The 22845-nt window shown below is 42.5% G+C and overlaps 1 protein-coding gene across 1 annotated transcript in view; it reads left to right on the top strand.

The window, feature by feature from the left end:
* The window catches only part of FNDC1 (fibronectin type III domain containing 1), a 53337-nt gene that overhangs the window by 15029 nt on the left and 15463 nt on the right, over positions 1–22845 (top strand). Inside the window, exons 7-15 of the mRNA XM_009584739.1 lie at positions 3078–3266; positions 4072–6438; positions 8163–8290; positions 10071–10182; positions 11113–11493; positions 16232–16297; positions 18232–18393; positions 20429–20659; positions 22073–22181. Of these exons, the coding sequence (XP_009583034.1) occupies positions 3078–3266; positions 4072–6438; positions 8163–8290; positions 10071–10182; positions 11113–11493; positions 16232–16297; positions 18232–18393; positions 20429–20659; positions 22073–22181 (3745 nt within the window). The remainder of the gene's footprint in view (positions 1–3077; positions 3267–4071; positions 6439–8162; positions 8291–10070; positions 10183–11112; positions 11494–16231; positions 16298–18231; positions 18394–20428; positions 20660–22072; positions 22182–22845) is intronic.

The following is a 22845-nucleotide window of genomic DNA, read 5'->3' as shown; positions in this document are numbered from 1 at the left end:
AGGTCAAAACGGAGCTCAAGAAGGAAGTTTCCCAAAGGATTTGTAACATTTAGGTGAAGAAGGAAAAGTTGGGTAGTTGCCAAGAAAGTGAGTGGGTTTATGTTGTGTTTTATTTCTAGTTTATCACAGAAGGAAATCCTCAGCTTAAGAAGCAAGCGCAAATAATGATTTCAACAAGTATCACGCATAAGCCTTGTGTACTATAGTGTTATTGTACATGGTCATAAAGCTAATTTGTCAGTGGCTATTTACTTGCATAGGATTAAAAAAAAAAACTTTCTGCGATTCCTCCCCCCCCACCCCAGCTTTTTTCCTCAGAAAATGAACGGGCTGATTTTTTGGCTGCTCCCGTTCTCCAGTGGTTGACGGGATTGTGTTTTCGAGTTGCACAAGTTTCTGGAGGTGCCTTATCAGCACTGTAGCATCTCAGGATTTAAAAAACCTTTGGCCTGGAGGGAAGTGTGCCGTGTCTGCATACAAGACCTACTTCATGTGTTCTTCAGGGCAGTGGTGGAATTCCTTCCTCTTTGAAGTCAGTAGGAGTCTTGCCAATTGCTCCAATGGAGCTGAAATTGTGTCCAAGAATTATTATTTCTTAAAGTAGGGTCATGCAGGGACATTAGCTGAATTTTCAAATCTGCTCCTAATTTTGAGCAGTCTGTAGCCCTTTGTCCATTTTCGTCTGCTGATCTTCAGATGATTCATCCAAGGCAATCGTTTTAAAGATACCTGATATTCCAGGGCTGAACGCTTATACGTGTCTAATATATCATTGTTTTTCTTGAGTATGAAGTATTACAGGAGAGGTTTTATTTTTAAACTAAATAAATTATAAAAATGATATTTATACCGGCTAAAAGAAGTCACTGAATTCATAGTCATTCTGATAGCACATGGTAATCACGAATTTTTGTCTTTTGGTCCTTTTGTTTTTCAACCCTGTCCTTTTATGTGTTTATACCACGTGTTAAAGTAATAGGAGAAAATGCTGTCCAGTAGCCATTTGAGAGCTGAGTTACCAGAAGTTACACCAGTGCCTCTGCAATTAAAGCAACTCCTGTGTATCTTAAAACAAAACAAAAAAAAAATCCAAAGCTTACCATGCCTTCTAATACATTGATTTTTTTTCAACTGAGCATAAAAAGCATTTGCATATAAAATATTGGTGATTATTTTTTCTTGATTTTGATGACCTATGCATGGCTTATTGCTTAACACAACGAATATGGGCTCATTTTCAGAAAAAATTAAGTAAGTTTCCTGTTTTCAAAGGCGTTGTTATGTTCTAGAGTTTTCCCATCACAGCATTGTGACTCCTCAAGTATTATTGTGTTTCTTTGTGTAGAGAGAGAAAACTGGCAGCCCTTGGAATTTATTTTCAAAACCCTGTTTTGGTCCAATACCCATGCCTCTTACAGAGGATTGAAAAGAAAAGGAAGCCTGCACGTGGCTGAGATCTTACCTGCACTCCCTGGGAGTGTAACAGTAAGACTCCTCGTCATGCCTACAATTATTCCTGTAGGGGTGAAATTTCTCTCAATACAGAAACTAATACAGAGCACAGGTACCACAATAATCCTAAACTGAAAGGTGAGAGCAGGGCGAGTTTCTTAAGTGGCAACAAGACTTTGCTTTGCTCTCTCTGCAGTGGTGTTTGGCCCTGGCTATAGTTAAGCGCAGTGTGTCAGACTTTGACTTCGTTGGACAGGCGTGCTATTGCGACCATTTGGCAATATGCAGTGCTGTTATTTCCTGGTAGCAGTATCTTTTCTGAATAAGAACCTCAATCATCCAGGCATGAATTTTACCTACTGACCTGTAGATTACAGCTAAAACCCCCCTAAGCAAAGACTCAGCTGGAAACACTTATATTTGACTGCAGTAATATTGTTTCCAAGATTAAAGTGCGTGCTTTGGTGTTTTCATGGGGATGCCCCTCAGGCTCCAGCACTGCTGAGGAATGAGTATATGGACTTTGGAGCTGGTAGAGTTTCACCACAGTGGACTGGCAGGGCTGCTTTTGCATGACTAGGGTCTTGAAGTACGGTGCAATTATAGCTGTGTCAAGGCTCTGTTGGAAATGTAGGATAAGAAAGTAATGAATAGTAATGAATATCGTCACCTGATTTTAATATTGATGTCTTGAACAATAATTATGTGAATACAACATTTTGTTCTTCTTCCAAATTGTTTCTGTGGGGAAGAAAATTTTTTAACATTCTTATTTGCTGTGGACATAGCTACAGTCAGCAATGCAATTGTGTGTTGTCCACCATTGCGAGCAAGTTATATTTTGGAAGAATATTCTCTGGATCATGTGTTGTTGATTGCACATATCTTGGTAGCTAATCAGAAAGTTCAAAATTTCTCTTTCTCTTGGGAAGTCTAAAATTTGCTCGTGGTTCGTCAGCCATAACAACACAGGTGTTCTGATTGTAGCGATCCACCCTACCTAACATTTGCACAGTCTTTCAGACTAGATTTCCACAAGTGGTAGGTGCATATTTTCCTGGCAATGTTCAGACATGTTTTCTGCCTCCAGTGCATTTTCTCTTTGTAGGTTTCCTCTGTTATTTCTGATTTAGGGCAGTTAATTTTTTCAGAGGACTCATTTTTTTCCCTTTATTAGTTGGTATCCAGAAACAAAAAAAGGTCTCCTGGTGCAGCACACCAAACGGCTCAGTAGTTGGTGCTGTAACTTTCTCATGTCCCCCACACCTTCTCTGGAAGTGCGCATGGCTGTCGCCCGGCTCCTCTTGGTGACGCTTCACTCTGATGGGCATTGTTGCTTATGTATTTTTACAAAGGTATAGCTAACGTATTCTGTCTCAGTGATTAGGTCATTGATGTGATTTGGTTTTGTCTGTTAAGATGAATAAATGTTCAACTTACCTACATATATATGTATATCTCTCTCTCTCTCATGTCTTTATACTCCAGCTGTTGACTCGGCGTGCATTGCTAGTGTATTAATTTTAGTAATGCACGTTCTAATTCATCCTACCCATACAGTCTGTCCGCTGGAAACAGGACTGTTTTCAGTTTCCTCCTTCCAACCGTCTGCCAAATCATTTCAGAATACATTCTTTCATACGCCCCGGCTCTCAAGCCATTTGGAGCAAAGTCCATCACCTACTCTGGAGCTACAACATCAGCCATAATAGATGGTCTGCAGGCCGGGGAGCGCTATATTTTCAAAATTCGTGCAGCAAACAGGAGGGGACCAGGTCCTCAGTCTAAAGCCTTCAGTGTCGCCATCCCAGCAGGTGAGCAGCAAGCCATGCACCGACTGCGTAGTCCACCCATTCTTGCCTTGGTCCCACTTATGTTAATTCTTTTACTGACTTAGCTTCCTCTGCACTCCATCTAACCTGTGGATTTTACTTCCTTAATGCTGTTTCTGTTAGCTCTTTTCATCACTATATTGTCCAAAGAGGTGCTTGTAGATAAGCGTTTGTCACTCTGCAGCATGTAAAAGGACATTTTACGGACATTTTAACGTCTTTAATAAACGCATACCATACTCTATTTCCTGCATAAAAACACTATGTGCTCTTGTTATCCAAAGGCCAAAGAATACAATGCTTTGGGTCTTTGGTTGTGCTATTCCTGACAACTCCCGCTCTTGAAATTCACTTAGAGTGGCTTACTCAGATAGTACTCCGTGCATTTGCAGCTTACCAAAAGATGCTGTTGTGGGAACAGAAGATTTGCTGAGTTAACTAAAAATGTGGGCCACAGCCTTAGATGGGATAATGCAACACCATGGCATCAACGTGACTAAGTTCTGCTGAAGATTTGGTTCCACTGATAGGATGTTGCAGTCCCTGCTTTTAGATATTTGATTTTAATTGCTCTAAGTTTTACCCAAGCTACAATAATTCCACATAGGTACTTTCCTACGAACCAAAACTTACTCAGCTGGACTCCACAGGCTGGTTAATACAGAAATAATTATTGTCTCATATTCTCCTAAGTTTTTTTGTTCTTGCTACCTGGCTGGTTTCTTCTCTTGGTCAGTTTTTTGTCCTTCCTCTATTGCTGTGAATAAACACTTTTTTTCCCCCACAGCTGCTCATGAGGATTCAGTTGCTCAGCAACAAACAAATATTCAAGATAATTCAGAGGTTAAAAAAACTGGGAATGCTGGCTCATCTCCTTCTCAAACTTCTGTGTCTTCGAAAGTCCAGCCATCGCTTTCCTCTAAGCAGTCGTCTGTTCGTTCACCTAATGTTAGTGATAAAAAGAGTCTTCTTTCTGAATATAAGAATAAAATCTTGACTCGAGGGGTCCTAAGTAAATCTCAGTTACCTTCTAGAAAGACAGGAGAGCTGGAACCTAATCTCCAATCCACTGAGGTAACAGATGATCGCGATTCTTCCCAAGAAACTCCAACGATGTCACCAAAAACCCAGGATCAGAGGAGGAATGTTAGACCCTTGTCCCCTAGTCGGCCAGTCCACCCTGTCCTTGCCTCAGGGAGGACCTCTGTTCGAACCCACACATCAGAGGTGTCACGGCAGACAAGCACAGAGAAGCGTGAGCCACCAGCACTGTTACCATTGTCAGCACAACACTCTTCTGCCTCATCTGCTCCTAAATACACAGATAATGAAACAAAGCATCTGAGGCAAAGCAACACTAATGTGCCTTCTAAAACTTCCTCCCATCCTCTGCCTGCCAAAAATAATGATCTTGCGGGTAACGTGGAAGGAAAGCCAGACCCCATGCTGGTGAAAGTGTCTTCTAAAACTTCAGAGCCTAGTCGCCTGGCTTTGCCATCAAATCGGCAGTCTGCTATCTCTCATGAGGTTGTCCCAAGCCATCCCAGTAGGTCTGACTCTCTAGGTCATTCACATCAACCCTCTTCCAAATCAGCAGATTCCCATGTTCGTGATAGCCATAATGAGTTTGACAATGAAGAAGCAGAGGACAGAGCGGGACAGCCCAGTTCTAGGTCACAGCAAACAAGGCTTCCCTCAGGCTCCAGTTCTCGCACGTGGAAGGATTCGAAATTAGCTGCGGTGGCAGTCTCATCGAGGTCTGCTGTTTCTGGTCACACTTCACCTCACTCTCGCTCCTCCACCAGTGCCAAATCCAATGGAAAGGATGTTGATAAGAATTATAGGGAGGACTCACAAGATGCAAACCCCTTATTTCCTTCTCTACCCTCTTCCAGGCAGTCTTCAGCAATCTATTCCAAGAGAAGAAATCCTCAGGTCGATTCTGATTCTCACCCCAGAGAGGCACACAGTGAAAAGTCATCCCGCTCTGACTCAGAAGAGCAACAAAGTCGAGCGACTGCTCCAGAAAAGCATTCACTTTTGCAGTCTTCTCTTTCCAAACATAAGCCTGAAGAGCAGGACAGTCAAGAGGTAAAAGAAATGCTTGCTCGATCAAAACCAAGTGTATCTTTGCCTAAAAAGACATTCCCCTCTCATCTTCCATTGGAGAAGACCTCCCGCTCAGACCCTCCACAGAGGGCACAACCCAGTTCTTCCTTACTGCATTCAAGGGGCCGGCGCCTCCCATCTCCCATCTCATCCCAGAGTAACGAAGAATTACAGGAAGATGAGGATGAGGATGTGACAGAAGGCAGCGACAGAGCAAGCAGCCGCTCTGTGTTTCCTAAACAGGTGTCCTCTTTTAGGGGATTGCCTGCATCTTTCTCTCAGGGAAGCTCAAGTTCATCTCTATCAAAGCAACAGCAGCCAGGTTCTCAGGTACCTTCCTACAAACCAAAACTTACTCAGCCAGACTCCAGTTCTGCCAGTGATACAGCAAAAGACAACCAGTATAATCCAAGGTTGTCATCCACTTCTTCAAGACAAGCTCGTCCTTCATTACCCTCTCGCTCAAGGGTCGCTACAAGAACAGTGTCCCAAGCAGAGAAAAAATATGGCCTGTTGCCCTCAAAAATGTCCGAAGTTGACCTTCCTCAAAAAGTTCCTTCCTCCTCTTCATCTAAATCTCGTCAGTCGATTTCTAATGAAGAGGACGATTATTACAGTGAATATGATCAGAAAGAAGTGGAAGAGAAATCCACATCTTTGGCAGCAAAATGGTCCCCTTCTGTTTCTAGAGGTAACAAAAACACATACGATGACACTACTAGCAATAAAAGGAAATCTATGGACACTCTTCTACCTCACAAAGTAAGCTCTGAAGAGGAAGAGAAGGAAAAAACTCCAACATTAAAAATATCTTCTTCTGAATCACCAGGAAGCTCTGCCATAGCATCACGGATTACTCAGTCCTCTAACAAGCACACCCCGTCTAAACCAAGCATTGTCTGGCCACGTTCTTCTGTATCTACCACAACACACACTGTTTCTCCAACAGTTTCTTCTTCCACTTTGTCCCCTCGCCAGCGACTATTGAACTCTAGGCTACGAAGCCCTTCCCAACGGCAATTCGTTAGACCTCCTTATAGACAAGGTATCTTGTCTTTGTTGTAGTAATCTCACTGAATTGTGTTTTTCCTAAGATTAGCAGTTAGATGAAAAGTCCTCCATCAGAATGTGGGTTCAATTATTTAGTATAACGTATTACTTTTTATTTTGGTGGTTCTCAGGGAGCCCAGTTTTTGAGGACTTTGCCTAATCAGTGTAATGTGGTGCCCAGTCCTTTGGTCCTGTGGTCTGATCTGCACAGGATCCCATGACCCACAGAGCAGATGACAGAGTTAGGTACTAAATTGGAAAAAATTGAAAGCATGTTTGTACTCAGAATATGACAACCTCTCAGGTATATTGCTCTTCATCATATGGATTACTAAAAGGCTTTTGTAGGTCATATAGTGCTACCTTGCCCACGCCTAGGCAGTAAGGTGTTTCCTCATGCTGTCCTGGCATTCTATGTTTTCTTTAATTAATTTTTAAGCCACTTTCCTCTTTTTTCTAAGTGACAGCTCAGGGTTGCACATTCCTGTTGAGGACTGCTCACAGCACAGTCAGGCCCTCTAATACCTTTATGGCTGTGATTTACCCCAAATGTTAGAGGCTTGCTTTCTGGCAGAATATCTGCTGACACTGGGTAGTGGAACAATGGGCCCACTAGACGTCAAGGTATGTCACCTATTGATTCCCGTGTCACCTATGGAGAATCCCAGTCTCAGTGACTTTGCTAGGTAGAAGTATTTTTTCTCCCTCCAACCCATGGACATCCAAAATAGTATTGAGTGACCTGAGCGTTTTAGTAAATACCTTCTGTGCTATATGTAGTTAATGATGTGGCCTCACTGTTATACAGTGAAGACCATGCAGCTGGGCTATTGGATTTGCTATGCTTTAGTCAGACTCAGTGTTGTGTAGAGGACCACCAGCTTGCAGACCCTTAAGATGGGAGGACCTTAAATAATACCATGGAGGATGAGATGCATGGCATGAAAGAATAACAGATTTCTCTATGGAAGTTGTATACCAGCTTACTGCTAGCCATGCAATTGGGAAGTTAATAGCCGAGGAGTGTTCAGATTTTTTTTTTTTTTTTTCAGTTAATATATGTATATATTTTCATATATAATTTTCTGGAGGCAGGTGTCTGAGCTAGGATGTGAAAACTGCTGCCCTTTCTGAGCTGGGGGCCTGCAGCTCAGTGCCACTGCTTCTCCACTTCTGAGCTGAGTGTGCCTCTGTGTGGCAGTGTTTTTTCAGCTAGAGAAGGAGAGTCCTTCCTTTTACAGGTTAAAAAAAATAGAGGTAATTCCTATCCCCTCTCCTTTCACTAGAGATTTGTATAAGGATAGGACTGAACAAGTGGTTGTGTTTAATAATGGTTTCTTCCCTCACCCCACTCCTCAAACGTTTAGAAAGATTACAGACATTTTAATGGCTGTAGTGCCATCTAGAAATGTTGCCCTGCTTTCTTAAAAAACCAAGAGGGAATAGAGAGATCAAATAAACATGGTAGAAACAAACCATGAGTATTTAACCTCTTCAGAAGAAACCATTTCAGATGCTTGTGTCAGCTGCGGGGATCTGACAGTGTCACAAGTTGCTCCAAGCAGAAATGAAATGCCTGGTTTGCCGAGTGTGGTGAGGGCTCTTTCTGCTCCCATTTATGTCCAGATCGGTTAGAAAATGCATTTCTTTGCATTTTAAAAAGTGGTTTGTAGGTTGCACAGCTTTCTTCAGAATAGTGTGTTTTCTTCTCTGTTTCAGGTTACAATGGCAGACCTAATCTTACAATGAAAAATGGAAATGGAAATGGAAATGGAAAAATAATACTTGGTAATAATGGAAAACCAAGTGGACAGAGAGTAATCAATGGCCCTCAAGGAACAAAGTGGGTAGGGTGACCTTCTCTTCAAATTCAAGATGCTTTGGCCTTTTATTGTACTTAATTTTCATCAAAAAAAGAAAGGAGAACAGTGCCCTCAAGTCAATGAAGCCGTGAAGTGAAGTTATACTTAGTGATCTAGTTTCCACTGTTCCATTGAAATCTAATGGCAAATTCTGCATTTCATTATTTGAACATTTTAAATGTCTGATTTAAAGCCTGATGACTTGAATTTTAAACTATACATTACTCCCATAAATTTAGTGAAACATTTTTTCCTCAAAGTCAGTGGGACTTACGCTCCCCAGTGACTCAGGGCTTGTCTGCCGTGCAGTGTGAGTGGAGACTGCCTGGGATAGCTGCTGTGAAAGACGTGTTCAGCAATGCTTCTCCCGGACTCGCGCTCCAGGGAGAAGCTCATGAGCAAAAGTATTAAAATGTAAAGTTACTCCATAAGTGTCACAATGCTTTAAATGCACATACGTAGGTATCTTTAAGCATTTTGCCATTTGTACAGACATGTTTGAAGTGGTATTTTCAGAAGAGCTCAGATGCCATTGATAGGAAAGCCCCACTAGGTGCCTACATGCCCAGACCTTGTCTTCTAAAATCCTTTCCAGTGAGTTTATAACCAACCAACACAGGGAAGGAACTGGTGTTTCCTGCGTGTTTGCCCAAATGCTGAACAGGAGGAGACTGTGACCAGCCTCTCTGGCGTCAGTAGAGCTGCTCACACACAGCATGACGCATAAAGACCACTTCATTTTATGGCCACTTCAATCTTACCGTTTGCATTAGAGGAACATAAAAAGGTGCATCAGGTATGTCACATTCAAGGGAGGCATTTTGAAAAGCATGCCCAAAGCCCCTTAAATAGACTCCAGAAAGTGGGCTAGAAAGGTCCTTGGGAGGCTGTGTGGTGTCTCTCTCTACCGCACGAGAGGAGGGTGTTGCTGCAAGCAGGACAAACACCTTGTAAAGCAAGAGGATATATGTCAACATCTGGGGCCTGGAGGGCTTCAGAGACTGACCTCATGATCTACAGTCCCTCCTGCTACAGTCTTTTCCCCAGCACCAAATGTAAGTCTGTCTTGCCAACATGGAGCTGCTGCTCATGTCCTCTTCCCAGTTTCTTCCCAGCACTTAACACCTTTTGCATTTTTGTGTTCTGTGGCTCAGTGTCTGTTACCTCAGGTTAAAACAATTCAGCTATTTTGGGTTGAAATAGCAAGGAGGACTGGATTTTAACTGCAGTTACCTCTTGAATTCAATCCAAGCTCTCAGACAGATTTGTTTTATGAGACAAAGGCTTTTCTTCAGTCTCCTACCCCAATTAAAATCTTAGCTACTTTGTTTTCACTGCTGTTTCAATCTAAATTAACTAGTTTCATTTTTCCTTTTTTTTTGATTAGTAGACATACTTTTAAATCCCGTCTTCAAAAGGACTCAGGGTCATACTCAAATCAGTATTACAGGAATCCACCTTAGGAGTTGCGCAGCCCAAGAAAATCAAGGGAGTCGCTCCTTTGCACATGAGAACTACAGTAGGCGATAGGAATATGGTTGTTGTGCAACTCTGGAGCCCAGCTCCTGGGGATTTGCTTTCTTCACCAGTGATTTTTCAGTGATTACTATACAATTAGTGACTCACTTTTAAAAGTCTGTGGGTGTTGTAGCTATTCCTGAGCATCACACTTAGCATCTGAATTTCCCCGGGATTTCTGTTGCTGTGAAATTTCATTTCACCTCTTCTTGCGTTAGCTAAACTTGAGTTCATCTATTACTTTTAGATTGTAGATCTTGACCGAGGGCTCGTGTTAAATGTTGAAGGAAAATACCTCCAAGATTCCCAAGGCAACCCTCTCCGAGTGAAATTAGGAGGGGATGGACGTACAATTGTTGGTAAGTGGCAGCTTCCTTCTTACAGAAAAAAAACCACAGTTTTTGTGCACATGGTACAAGTCTTGGAGCTGTTGAATGCTTCAGGTATCCCCAGGTCCCATGCAAGCCATTTGGCGTTGCTTGTACCTCAGGTCTCCATCAGGCAGTCAGAACACTGCAGGACCTGGGGAGGCTTTGGGGCATCCTGTGGGACTCCTGAGTATGAGGCAGCAAGAATCACCCAAGTCCATCTCACTTGTAGCAGCACTAGAAAGGACTGCAGAACTGAGCCAGAATAAGGATTGATGCTTGTTTATATCTTTGTGTACACAGAAATAATTATTCCCCACCACTGTACCAGACATATGTATGTGATTATTTTATTTTTTCTTCTGAAACTAACCACAAATAGTAAAAAACCCTGTGTGTGATCTGTGAAAACACTGCTGTTTGCACATCAGTCCCCCTGTATAGATCCCTTGAATGCAAATTAGCTGCCTGCTGTTAAATCGGTTACCATGAATATTTGCAGTACCCAGAATTTGGCACAAAAGTTTATCTGCAGTGACAGCATCCCAGTTTTTCCTTGCACATATTTGACATTAGGGAGCAGAATGTGGATTCATCATACCTTTCATCAACAGTTACGAGACTGACTTAGATTAAATGCAGGCACTGTCTGCATGTTTGTGATTCTGAAGTGAAACCTCCCAAGAAGTGTTTATCAAAAGCTGATAAAAGTGAACACCACTGTGGTTTATCTGAGGTTCTTCAGAACCATTTTCCAGCTTCCTTAGCCATGGCTATTTCCTAGATAATAACCACCTTCTCTGTCAGCTTAGTTACAGGAGGCTATAATCACCCTCTCAGTCCTCTTGCAGTATCTACTGTTGATAAATACCATGAAATGGATTAATGGTGAGATTTTTTGGTTTTGTTCTTCTCTCCTAGATGAAAAGGGTGCCCCAATGGTGAGTCCTGATGGATTACCTTTGTTTGGACATGGCAGATTTAGTAAACCTGTAGCGAGTGCACAAGATAAACCAATAATAAGCCTTGGAGGGAAACCTCTGATTGGTCTTGAAATGATTAAGAAAACAACCACTCCCTCAACTACTACTACAACAATACCCCCAACAACTACCACAACAACTACTACAACCACTACAACAACTGTTGCTACAACTACCACCACCACTCCTGAACCAACCACCACTGAACCACCCACTGAGAAACCACCCCCAACCTGTCCTCCAGGCACCTATGGACAGTATGATGACGAGGGCAACTTGCTGTTGGGGTTCGATGGCCTGCCAGAGTGCAATGCAGAAGGTAACTTCCTTTTGTGTTGTTTGAACTTCTTTGGTTGTGTTGTTTGTACAGCGCAGTTACACAAATGTAAAGCGGGAAAGAATCTGCCTCTGAAGATTTTGGTCCCTGTGATAAGGTAGGAGCTGAGATTAGAGCAGCTGAAGAAGGGTTTAGGCGTTAAATGGTTTTTCATTGGAAAATGTCAGCTTTCCCCAAAGCTGAACTTTTCCGTGGAAGTATGTTGATTTCAGCAAAATTCTTACCTTGTGTGGGATCCTGTCTTGTCACATATATTCATGCACGTGAGCACAAGTATAGGCAGTAGTTTTGTGGTCAAAGTACTCACATATAAGGAAGTCCTCACTCCAGTTCAGGCCAGGGAAGGACCTGAAGGCACTATACATTTTGTCTATTTTGTGTTCATTTCTCACAATAAATTCTGAAAAGTCTCTCTTTTGAGCTATGGTGGAACTAGCTTTTGCAAAATGAGATTCTTGTTCTCTTGCCAGCCCTTGGAGATAGAGATTGTCTAGCAGGAAGGTAGCACAGCATGGATGAAGCTGGGGAAAGACAACCCTGGCTCTGCACAGATAAGGCAGAGTTGTACACTGATTTCTTTCTCATCTGAAAATATAAAACAGTGTCAGTGCATGTCATTATTTCCCTGTTGCAGTTATACAAGCTTAGGATGTGGTGCTCAACTGAAATCCAAAGTAAACAAATATAAATGCACTAGAGTCTTTCGGTGTTGAGCCTGTTCCTACCACGTTTTACCCTTTCATCACCTGAATGTTGCATTGCAAACCAGTTAGCTGCTTATTTTGCAAAACCAGATCAGGGAGCACCGTGGTAGTCCTTATCCTTTCCATTTGTAGGTAATCCCCAACTCAGTCTACAAATGGGCAGTAGCAGCATGGCCATAACCTAAACAACAGGTTGGCAGTCAGATGTCTGCCAACTGCAGTAACCAGTTTTACTGGGTAATGAAACCCCCTTGCCTTTCCCCCATACACCTGTATCTCTGAAGCCAAAGTAGGTTACAAGTAGGTCATGTAACCGTGGCCTAGGAAGCTGAACTATTGCTTTGAAGAGTGCAGAGGTGTGGAAGGATGTGGCTTCAGCAACTCACAGTGGGTCTAAGGATGGCATCTTTGGAAAGGATCTCAGAAGCAGAAGACTGAAAATTCCCTTACCAGCTACCCTGGGTAAGTAATGAGCCAGAGATGTTAGCGCCTTGTACAGGTGGAATTACAATGATTTATAGTGTTAATATTTATCTAACAATTAGCCCCATGTTTGACAGTGTGTATTTATAGAAGTGTGCTTGCGTATGTACATATGCATGGATGTGTACACTCACAAACATATGTATATAAAAATGACCATCATCGTTAAATATTTCTTTGAAGATTTTTGGTTTTGATTTTTGGTGCTTTCATTGTTCTTAATTGTATTTACAAAAGTGTTACAAATATTGTTATATATGGTCACCCTGGTATTTTCAAAGTTGCCTAAAGGGGACCATGATTTTTATTAGAGTTAGAGTCCCTCCCACTCCCACCAGCTCCTTTTGCTTACCTTGAATGTTGCTTATATTCTGCCATGTTTCCTCTCTTTGACCTGTGCTATTTGATACCTGAAAGACCTCTTCTGAGAATACATATTATAAGAACAGTAAGAGTTCATGAAATATGGCTGGGGTTAATCTGAGCGTAGGCTCCACAAGCTGAACAACAAAAAGCTTTGCAGTATTATTTTTAGCAGAGTTGGGGGCTGGGGATTTTTCATGTGATTTTATGAACATTTAAAAACATTCTGCTTGGATTTTTTGCCTTCTACCAGGTGGGCTTGCTGAATCCTTGAACTTTTTTAGAGGCATGAGTGAAAACTAATTTTTTACACAGGCTGCGTGTTCAATGAGAATGGCCCTTAAGTCACTCCTAAACTGTCTGGCATTTCGACAGTATGTCTGCAAACGCATCACAGTGGAAGACTGAAAGGACAAGATCGTGCTGGATTTCTACTTCTCACCTGCTATATAGCTTGAGCAATATTAGTCCTTACCTGGCAATTATGAAAGTTTCTCTGAAGAGTATTTATTAGGATTTTCTTGATCATCCTTTTTTTTTTTTTTTTTTTTTTTTGGCATCCTCGTGACCTGCCTCATTTGACAAATGCAACAAATCAACCTGCCTGTTCCACAGAGGAACTTGCTTGAAAAGAAAGCATCTTTGTGGTATTTATTTAATGATGGCTGGTTTTGTTTAACAAGTGCAGTGTCTATTTCAAGAGGGATAAACAACTACTACTTGAACTATCAAACATTTAATGCAGTTTTCCCTTCACCATTTCCAAATCATATTTTTATGTTGTCTTTTCCTTTAATCTGAGTCTGGAAAATACTCCAGATCATTTAATGAAATACTTTTTCTGCCAAAGCTTGATATTTGTTGCTAAGTGCTTTACTCACAAACAGCCGGGGGCTGCAAGTGCCAAAACCCGCCGCCAAGCGTTCTGCTTAAGCTTTGGCAAATTCACTTACTCTCTGGCAAGATTTTTGCTCGACCCAGCAGAATTTATTGTCAACATTTCACTGCATTCAGCAGTCTTTAACTTTCAAGAAGGAGTTTGGCCACACAAGCGTGATTTGTCGGTGAAACCAGCTAAACTTTTTTCATGAGCTCACAAGGAAAAAAAAGGTGGAGTCTTAACCACGTGTTACGTGTGATAAAATCAAGTGATGGTTACACAGTCCACTGTCCTTACAGATGCCAAAAGACTATGGCAAGTGGTCATAGCAAAACTTAGCCTCATTTGGTACAGGCAGGGTTCACTGAAGAGCTGCAGCGAAGGGTGATGGAGCAAGCTGGAGAATTGCAGCTGGTGTATGTACAGAATATTATGAAGTGAGAGGTCTTTTGGGAAATACCCGTATTGTCGCCATGCCACAGCTAATGCTAAAGAAGCACAGACAGTGAAGTAGAAGAGACTGAACAAGTTCAAAAATACAAAATAAAATTTGTTTCTGCTGGATTGCATGTAGGTCAAAGGCTGACTAGCTAATAGGTGTGAATGAGTTGAAATCTGCCCATGAAGGACTTCAAATTTCTGCATATCTGAGCCTCTTGTTTACTTGGATGTAGTCAAAGGTAAGTGCATACATTATAGACATTGGTTAATGCTGGCCAGCTGTGGTGAGAAGACCTGCAGAATTCAGCAAAGGATCTACTTTGTCACTGGCTACCCTCAGAGAAGTCAAGTGGCTTCCAAGTGGGTGATCTCCTGAAGAGTGGCTGCGGAAGTCTACCATGAGAAAATGTTGGATTTTGCTATATGAAAGTGTGACAACAATTAACCCATTTCCTGTGTTTTCAAAGCTTATTTTAACATTAAAATCACTACTGTGTATTTAAAAGAAACTTACTGTAGTAGGAAAAAATCGGTCTTGTACAATAATGGTTGGTTCTAAATAAAAAAACCCTGCAAAATGAAAATGTATCATTCAGATTATATTTATGAACTATTTGACATTGGCAGTTGAAATTTTGCATTGTTTGTATTACTGGCTTAGTAAAAATAACATTGTTGCTTTCATATCAAGTGTTACAGGAACATTACCAGCTTTGTGTAGTACCCTGAGGTCAAAGCTGTCTTTCTCTTGTCTTTGTTCACCCACTGGCCTCTCCCCAGCCCCAGCATTTCATTGAAGACTTCTGGTTGTACCTGCAGTGGGTTCCAGCACAATGCTTTTGCTTTGTTTGCGTTGCTTTTTATGGCTAATCTGAGCTTTGTGTACTTTTTGGCTTCCCTAAATAACATGTGGAGAAATGCATTTCCCAGAGTGTGCAGGGAATCCTCCAGGATTCACAAGATGAGGTACTTGATGCATCTGGTGCTGGATATATGACCTGCAGAGATATTGAAATAATATGTAGCGATAGGCATCTGGGAAGTCTGTGGGTGCATTTGCATTGGGTTTTGGGGTGGATCGGGAGAGTGGTTTTGATGTGCACCTCATAATCATCTCTTCTTGTTATGCTTTCGTTTGCATCGTGGAGCAATCTCGGTGTGCACAAACTGAATTCCTGTTGGATGAAACTAAAGCAGAAGCAGTGCTTCAGGGTGACACATATGTGCCCCAACCTGTAATGGGCATTCAGTCCACAGGATCACACTAGAGCTAATGCAAAGTAAAACCCCGGAAAATCCAGCACCAATTACTTCATTCTACAAATCCATTCCTTTTGGGCTGCGTTACTTGCTAGCATAGATACAGTCTGTAAATGTCATGGTTCTGTGGGTTGTTTGATTTTTATTCCTCTGCAGAAATATTTGAATAGAAGTTTTCAGTTTATTTGAACTGCTTGGTTGGTTTTTTGCGTATAAATTTCTCACATTTGCTGCTCCCGAGACTATAAAATCCTGACCTGAGCGTTACGCGGTTACTGGCAGCCTGCCTTTGCTCCAGAGCTGCTGGGGCCAGGGGCAGAGCTCCTGGAAGGTGCATTACTCTCCATTTTGAGTAGCAGCCCTGAACCCAATTTTCTCCCAGCAAAACTCCTGGCTACTCACCTGTTATTCTAAATATGCAGAGCGGACTGTCACTGTGTTATCTGGAAACTACGCAGTTATCTTATTTCTTTACAAATCAACTGGCTAAAGATTTTTATTTTAAACTTTACTCCAGAAGTACTTTACTAGGAGGGTAGGGATGAGACCATTGAATTCTTATAGCATTTTTTTCTTTCTCCTTCAATAGATACATTCTCAGGACTGGATTCAGATGTGACAGCAACTCCAGAGGCATATGTGATATATGATGATGGTACTGTTTAACTGTAAAAGTCTATTGCAAGTGGCATGTTTGGGGTTGATTTTTTCCCTGTCTTCTTCCTTTGGAATTGGGCTCGAGGGGGCAGGTTAGTGAATGGGAGCTTAAGCAAGCAGTGGTGAACTGGAAAAGCTTTCCAGAGTCCTGCGTCACATGTGAAGAGCAAGGGTGCAAAGGCAACTATTTCTGGACGTGAAAGTCCCTTTCTATCAGTCCTGCAATCTAACAGGAACCTATTGTGGAAATAAATTAAGTTCAGAGCTTGGTCATACAGTCACCACTTCAATCCTAGGTTTACTTTCTCCAGTACAACTTCTAACTCCAGCCCAGTCAAAGTCAATGAACTCTTCTAAAATAGAAAATCCAAGTAACATCTGAGCCCTGGAAACCTGAAATACCTTAGTGAGTTTTTAGCACTCTACAGCACTGTGAATATTTTTTTTTGTCTTTTTTTTTGATGTGTAGTCTGCATTTAGACTATAAAACATGCTCATACTGAATGAGATCACCTACGTATAAAATAATTAATCTGCTGAATTCATGTGGAATTTAAATCAAAGAGATTTGAAATCAGATAAAAGGAGAAGAGGGAAAGATTTTTGCAGAGTTATATTCATGCCATCTTGATATTATAATCCAGGACACACAAAACCTAGCTGAAGAGGAGGCCTCAAGTCCCAGCATTCAATTACAAGTTTGCATAGGGAATGCAAATTCTGTGGAACTAGCATTCACTTTCTGCCATCAGTGACTGCTGATGTTCTGCTCCTTTTAGTCCTCAGATTCCTGCTCCTACCCCCACATATTAAAGCGGATAAGTACAGACCTCTGTTAAAGCTTTTTAGTAGAATTTATGGTTCTAGAATAATAAAAGTTTTTTTCTTTGTGGATGCAGTGCTGGGATCTTAAGTCAAACCACCACCACCAACAACAGAAAAGCATTTAAAAAGAGAGTGCAGCAGCTGAGAAGAAGATATCATAGACTTTTGTGCTTTTTATTCTGATCACTTCTACTGAGGCCAGCATTTAGAATGTGGGGAGGAGAGGATAAACTAAAAACTCCTACATCCCATGTTCCTTACATCCCCATGAAAGCGGAATATCCTCAGTGCACAAGTCTTTTGCCAGGCCTCCCCTTAGGTGCAGGTCACCTGCAGAAAATAAATGCTTTAGCAGTTTAAGCAGAAAACACTCAAAGCCGTGAGCCGAGTCCCACAGCCTGTATGAGGACATGGCAGGGATGCCAAATGCTTCTTTCCCTTCATTTTGTGTGTCAATCTGGTAGCGGAGTAGCTTTTCAAAGAGCGCTGGATTTAATAGGACTGAATATCAGGAAATTCATGTGGGCCAGTTTGCCTTCCCTCATGGCCCTAATGGGACCACGAATGGCAAGTACAAGACTCCACGCCTCTTAAGCTGCAGGAAGGTTTAAGAGCAGTATGAACCAGCTCTAGTATTTTAGAATAATAACACACATTTTTCTTAAAAAGCCATTTTTTCACTCCCTTATCTCCTTCCTTTGGCATGTGAGAGCTGTGGCCAGGGATTCCATTCCTGTGCTGTCTTCTCTTGGGGGTTGTTAGGGGAGGTGGCAGACGAAGCGCCTTCAGGATATTGCTGTATGAATACATTTGTTTATTGTCATCCTTTTTACCTGTGTGAGCGAGGTCTAAGTCAGCGATGACACTAATGTTCTAAGGCAAAGACTTTGTGCTCACTGTCTACCAGTTTGGTAGAAACCCTTGCAAAGCCGAGGTGTGACCGGCCCTGACTTAGAGGCCCGTAAGGAGCGTGTGGCAGCTAGGGCCGGGTGCGTGGCACTCCGTTGGGACTCACCTCTGGCTGGTGACAGAAATGTTTCCCTTCTCATAGTTAAGCCAAAATAACATGAAGCAAGCTAACATTTTCATCTTATCTTTCCTCTAAAGACTACGAGTTTTTTGAGAGCACTTTGCCACCAACCACCACCACTGTCACCACCACCACTGCTTCTACAACGACAGAATTGGAAGCTGTCTATCCGGAGACTAGTGTTGTTGGCACCGGCCCTGTGTCAGAATATGATATTGCTGGGAAGAAACGGTTCACTGGTAAGGATGTCCTTTGGTTTATGTAGCTCACTACTTGTGCTGCAAAGAATTCTTGTTCTAGCAAGGTCAGCCCTTAAGCTGAGACCATTGCGCAAGTAGGTCCAACAGACTAGCGTGTGGTCTTTGTAAGGACTGCCACCTGGGAAACCCAAACAGCGGTACTTTGTTCATAGCTTCGATGCTTGCATGTCTACGTGTGGACCTACACTGATTTTGTTGAAGCAGTGCAAACCTCTTTATACTCTTCCAGTGTAGGTGCTCTGCTTTGTATTCTGCGTTGTGTTTGGTTTAGCTGAAGTCAGTAAGAGAGCAAGAGTATCTACTCTGGTGCTCAGTTCAGCTCAACTGCGTCATTTTAAGTTCACACCAGTACAATCAGTGCAAGTGTGAGTCTTCCTCTGGGGGAAGTACGTGTGAATAGGTGTGAGTCTTCCTCTGGGGGACCTAATTCTTTTCCACTGACCCATGCAACCCCAGTGATTTCACCCACCTTGCACAAGCATGTATGTCAAATGCTTTAAAGTCAATGAATGAATGGTATTTTGGATATGAACTTTCCAAAAAGTAAAACTAATAGAGATAAATTTGACTTTGCTATTCATATCTTTACTCTGTAGAAGGAACTTGGTGAAGGAACCCCCAATACATTGACATGAGCCATGAGGCTGGCTCCTGTGTACGTGAGCCATTCAAGTGTGTAGGTAGGTGTTGCAGCTCTGACTTCAGAGCTGCTCTGCTTCTTTGTCAGAGAAGCAGCTGGGGGCCAGACCAGAGGGATTTGGAGGTGGTAGGGCACTGCATTCCAGCCTCCACCCCAGACTGGTGACCCCCCCCCGCAGCGTTTTACATGGCATTTGAACTGAGGTCAGGTCAGCTGCTGGCTCACCTGGCATTTCAGATGGGAGTTCAGGGGATGGAGAATCAGCTTTGACTCATGTCTTGCCTTCCCTTCCCATATCCACAAGCTTCACGTGGCTTAGAGTGGAGCTCTTCTGCTGTAGTAAAAGATTTGTTTTTATATATGCCAAGACTTTTTCCAGTGCATCTTTGGTTTCCCTGTCCAAACAATTTCATGATGTTTCTATTCGGCTGTCTCACTGACAGTGCTTCTTGATTCATTTAGCTGGAGAGGCTAAAATTAACTTCATTGCAAGATCTGGAAAAAATCCCTTTAGGGCATGAAATCCAATAAGATAAACCAAGAAATGTTGGTTTATGAACATTTCAAGGCACTAGGGAAATAATATTACCATTTCAATGAATTGTATTATTGCAACTGAATAAACATTTCCAAAGCAAGTTTTATAGTCCTTACTTTGAATGTTACGGTGACTTTTAAGGCAATAAAGAGATGGTTTAATCTTTTCCTGAACTGAAGTGCAATTCCAATCAGTATAAAGCTTTTACAAATAGAAGTTAGAGGTTGGGAGCACATGTCTGGAAGATAGGGACTCGTGACTCCTGTCCCTTAGTACCCAGGGGACCACAGCAATAATCTCTTCGTTTAACTTGGTCAGACTTCACCTTGGAATTACTCTTCTTGTGCCCTCTGTTGTTTCACTCCAGCTTCAGGATGTTTGTGTAAGAACCAGCCACTTAGACCTGTAAAGTCTTAGACCGTCTACAGCCCTGGCAGGGATCTGTTCCCACGTGTGGAAAGGCTGAGAGTTTGAGTGACGTTTTCAGTCCACCTTCCAGAGCAGCTGGAGGTAGCGTGTGGAGGGTCCTGCAGTCAGACCACTCTCTTCTGCCTCTCGTAGCAAAGACGATCCTTCTGTCTTTGCATAATTGGGTATAGTTGTGAGTGTGGGGTAGACCTGAATATTGGCATCCCATTCCCCCTGCTCATCAATCAAATAGAGTGCGAGCCATGCTTTGTTGGCAGCGGTGAACTGTCTCTGGGCTCGAAGGGGAGGAATTTTAAAATGCATCACAAAACTTGACTCTCTTCTTTTCAGGAAGTTGCCAGCCTGTGTGCTACTCTGTGGTACCTATGAACTGCTAACTAAACACCACCCTTCCCTGTCTCTTCCAGCTCCTTATGTGACCTATCTCAATAAAGATCCAGCAGCCCCATGCTCTTTGACAGAGGCCCTGGAGCACTTCCAAGTGGAGAGCCTCGATGAAATCATCCCTAATGACCTCAGAGAGAAAGATCTGCATCCCCTGAAAGCCCCTCACAACATCACTGTTGTGGCAGTCGAAGGCTGTCACTCCTTTGTCATCGTGGACTGGGCCAAACCTGCTCGAGGAGACATGGTAACAGGTACTCTCCTGAGGGTTGGTCTCCTGATGGGTTAGTGAGGAAGGGGAAGGTTTTCTTAAATGACCATTTTTACCTTAAACTGAGCCAACAGCTCATGAAGTTCTCACTCCTCTGCAATCTTCTGAGGGAAGTGAGCTACTTTCTGAGGAGCGAGAAAGGTCCCTCTGTTGTCCTTCTGTGCCAGACCGACCAGCCCATGTTGGTCCAGATATCTCAAGATTTAGGTGCTGATTTTGTGCCAGTGGTTCTGAAGGCACCACTTCTTGCCTGGATGGTAGCTGTGATAGCGTTTTGCTTGACTGAGCGCTTCTGCCCCTAGGTAGTGCCCTCAGCTCCACCGCGGGCACTTCCCAAGGCTGCCTTGGGAGCATCTTTCACACTCAGCTTCAATCTGCTCCGAGCAAAGCTGACTGCATGGCTGGAGCCCGTCTGGGTCCTGCCTGGCTGTGAGCCTGGCTACAGGAGCGGTCTGCCTGTAGGAGGGCTTGTGGCTTGGCGGTCTTCTAGTCTGCTTTTTTTGTAGGAAAAGAATGTATCAGAGTCAGTTATCTGCAGTGGAGTCTGTGGCCCAGGCTATGCTTACCTCGTTTTACTGAAATTTTGCTCAAATATCAGACAAGCGAAGTTCAGGGATGGGGAATATGTTAAACAAGTATGTTAAATTAGATCTCCTTTAATGTCTTTAGACCTTTTGAGAGTCAGAGAGAAGCCCAACTGACTTCAAGAATGTATCTCGAAAGTTGCTGGAAAAACACTGGAGTAAATAACCAAAATATTTTAGAAACTAATCAAACTATGTTTGTCAGTGGACCCAAAAGATCTGAAGTAAGCATTGGAAAAGGCCACCACTTTGGTGCTAATGTCCAGTTTTCGAGGAGCCTTGCCTAGCTCTGCGGCTGACAGCCATGGCAGAGGGGTGGGAACTGGCGGAGCCGAAGCAGCGATAATGGTTGGGAAGGGAGAAGGTGGCACTTGAACAGGCTATGTGGTGTCTGTCCCACAGCGTTTCATTCTTCAAGACTGTTGATCCCGTACCTCACCGAGCGCAGTTTGCATAACGTTTTTTTTTTTCAGAGCAACCCTGGTATTTCTAACTATATTAGTTTCTGCACAGTAGGGTATCTCTTCAAACAGCGAATGAGTTGCCTCTGTCATCTTTTTGCCTTCACTGTGTTTTAAATCAGAATTCACACCTGGGTACCATCCTCTGATGTAATGCTCCATCTTTATTAGCTAATGACAGGCAATTCTTGTAGCCTGGGATTTTCCAGGAGAGCTAGGCATCAAATCACTTTCATATTCAAAGATGATTCCACTCCTTTTAACCCATAAAATCTATCACGACACCTAGGGATATAATTTATTTAAAATTTATTTAGAATCCTCACAACTATTTGTCTTTCCTGTTTACAGGCTATCTGGTTTACAGTGCATCCTATGATGACTTTTTAAAGAATAAGTGGTCAACCAGGACTGCAGGGACTACTCATTTGCCAATTGAGAACCTGAAGCCCAACACACGGTAGGGATTTGATCGGGTCTTTTTTAGTTCTGTTAGGGAAGTAAAACAAATTTTGAGAATTGTCAATCGTTTTTCTTGGCCTTAGTATAAATTTTTATATCTGATCTAGATTTTACTCATTCTGTTTGACAGCAAATTGTTTTATAAACCGCACAGCTACTTACATGATATCTTTACTGTATTAACCCTGGAGCAGATGACTCTGTGTACGTGTATATATGTTTGTGTATATAAAACCACTTATCAGTAGCAGAGAAAATCTTATTTTAAAAATGCATTTTCTAGTCTTACGCATAACTGAATCAAATTTGGGGGGGGAGAGTATACTAAGGTATACCCTTTGTGTGATGTGATGTGGCCATTCCCACATACTGGTGTGGCCAAGACTTGATACCTCAGGACTAGTGGGGAAAGGTGCCACTCTCTGGTCTGTTTTCTCTGTCTGTTCACATGAGTTGTGCTGGAAGAGAAGGCTTAGTGGCATGTAATGAGGCCGTGGCAGTTGCTCAGAAGTCAGTTTGGCAGGAACTTTGGGTCTTTATCTTGCAAAAAATCTCACTGAAATGGCAGAACAAGAATGCATGCTTTGCGTGATACTGGAATAATTCATGTCAATTGGGTGGGAAGTGAATGGCCACAAAGGGACTACATTAAAATTACTTCT

Source organism: Fulmarus glacialis, unplaced genomic scaffold (assembly GCF_000690835.1).
Source record: "Fulmarus glacialis isolate BGI_N327 unplaced genomic scaffold, ASM69083v1 scaffold32849, whole genome shotgun sequence".
In the NCBI taxonomy this organism is placed as follows: Eukaryota; Metazoa; Chordata; class Aves; order Procellariiformes; family Procellariidae; genus Fulmarus; species Fulmarus glacialis.
Note: the sequence above shows the minus strand (reverse complement) of the source record. Positions and strands in the feature narration are given on the sequence as shown.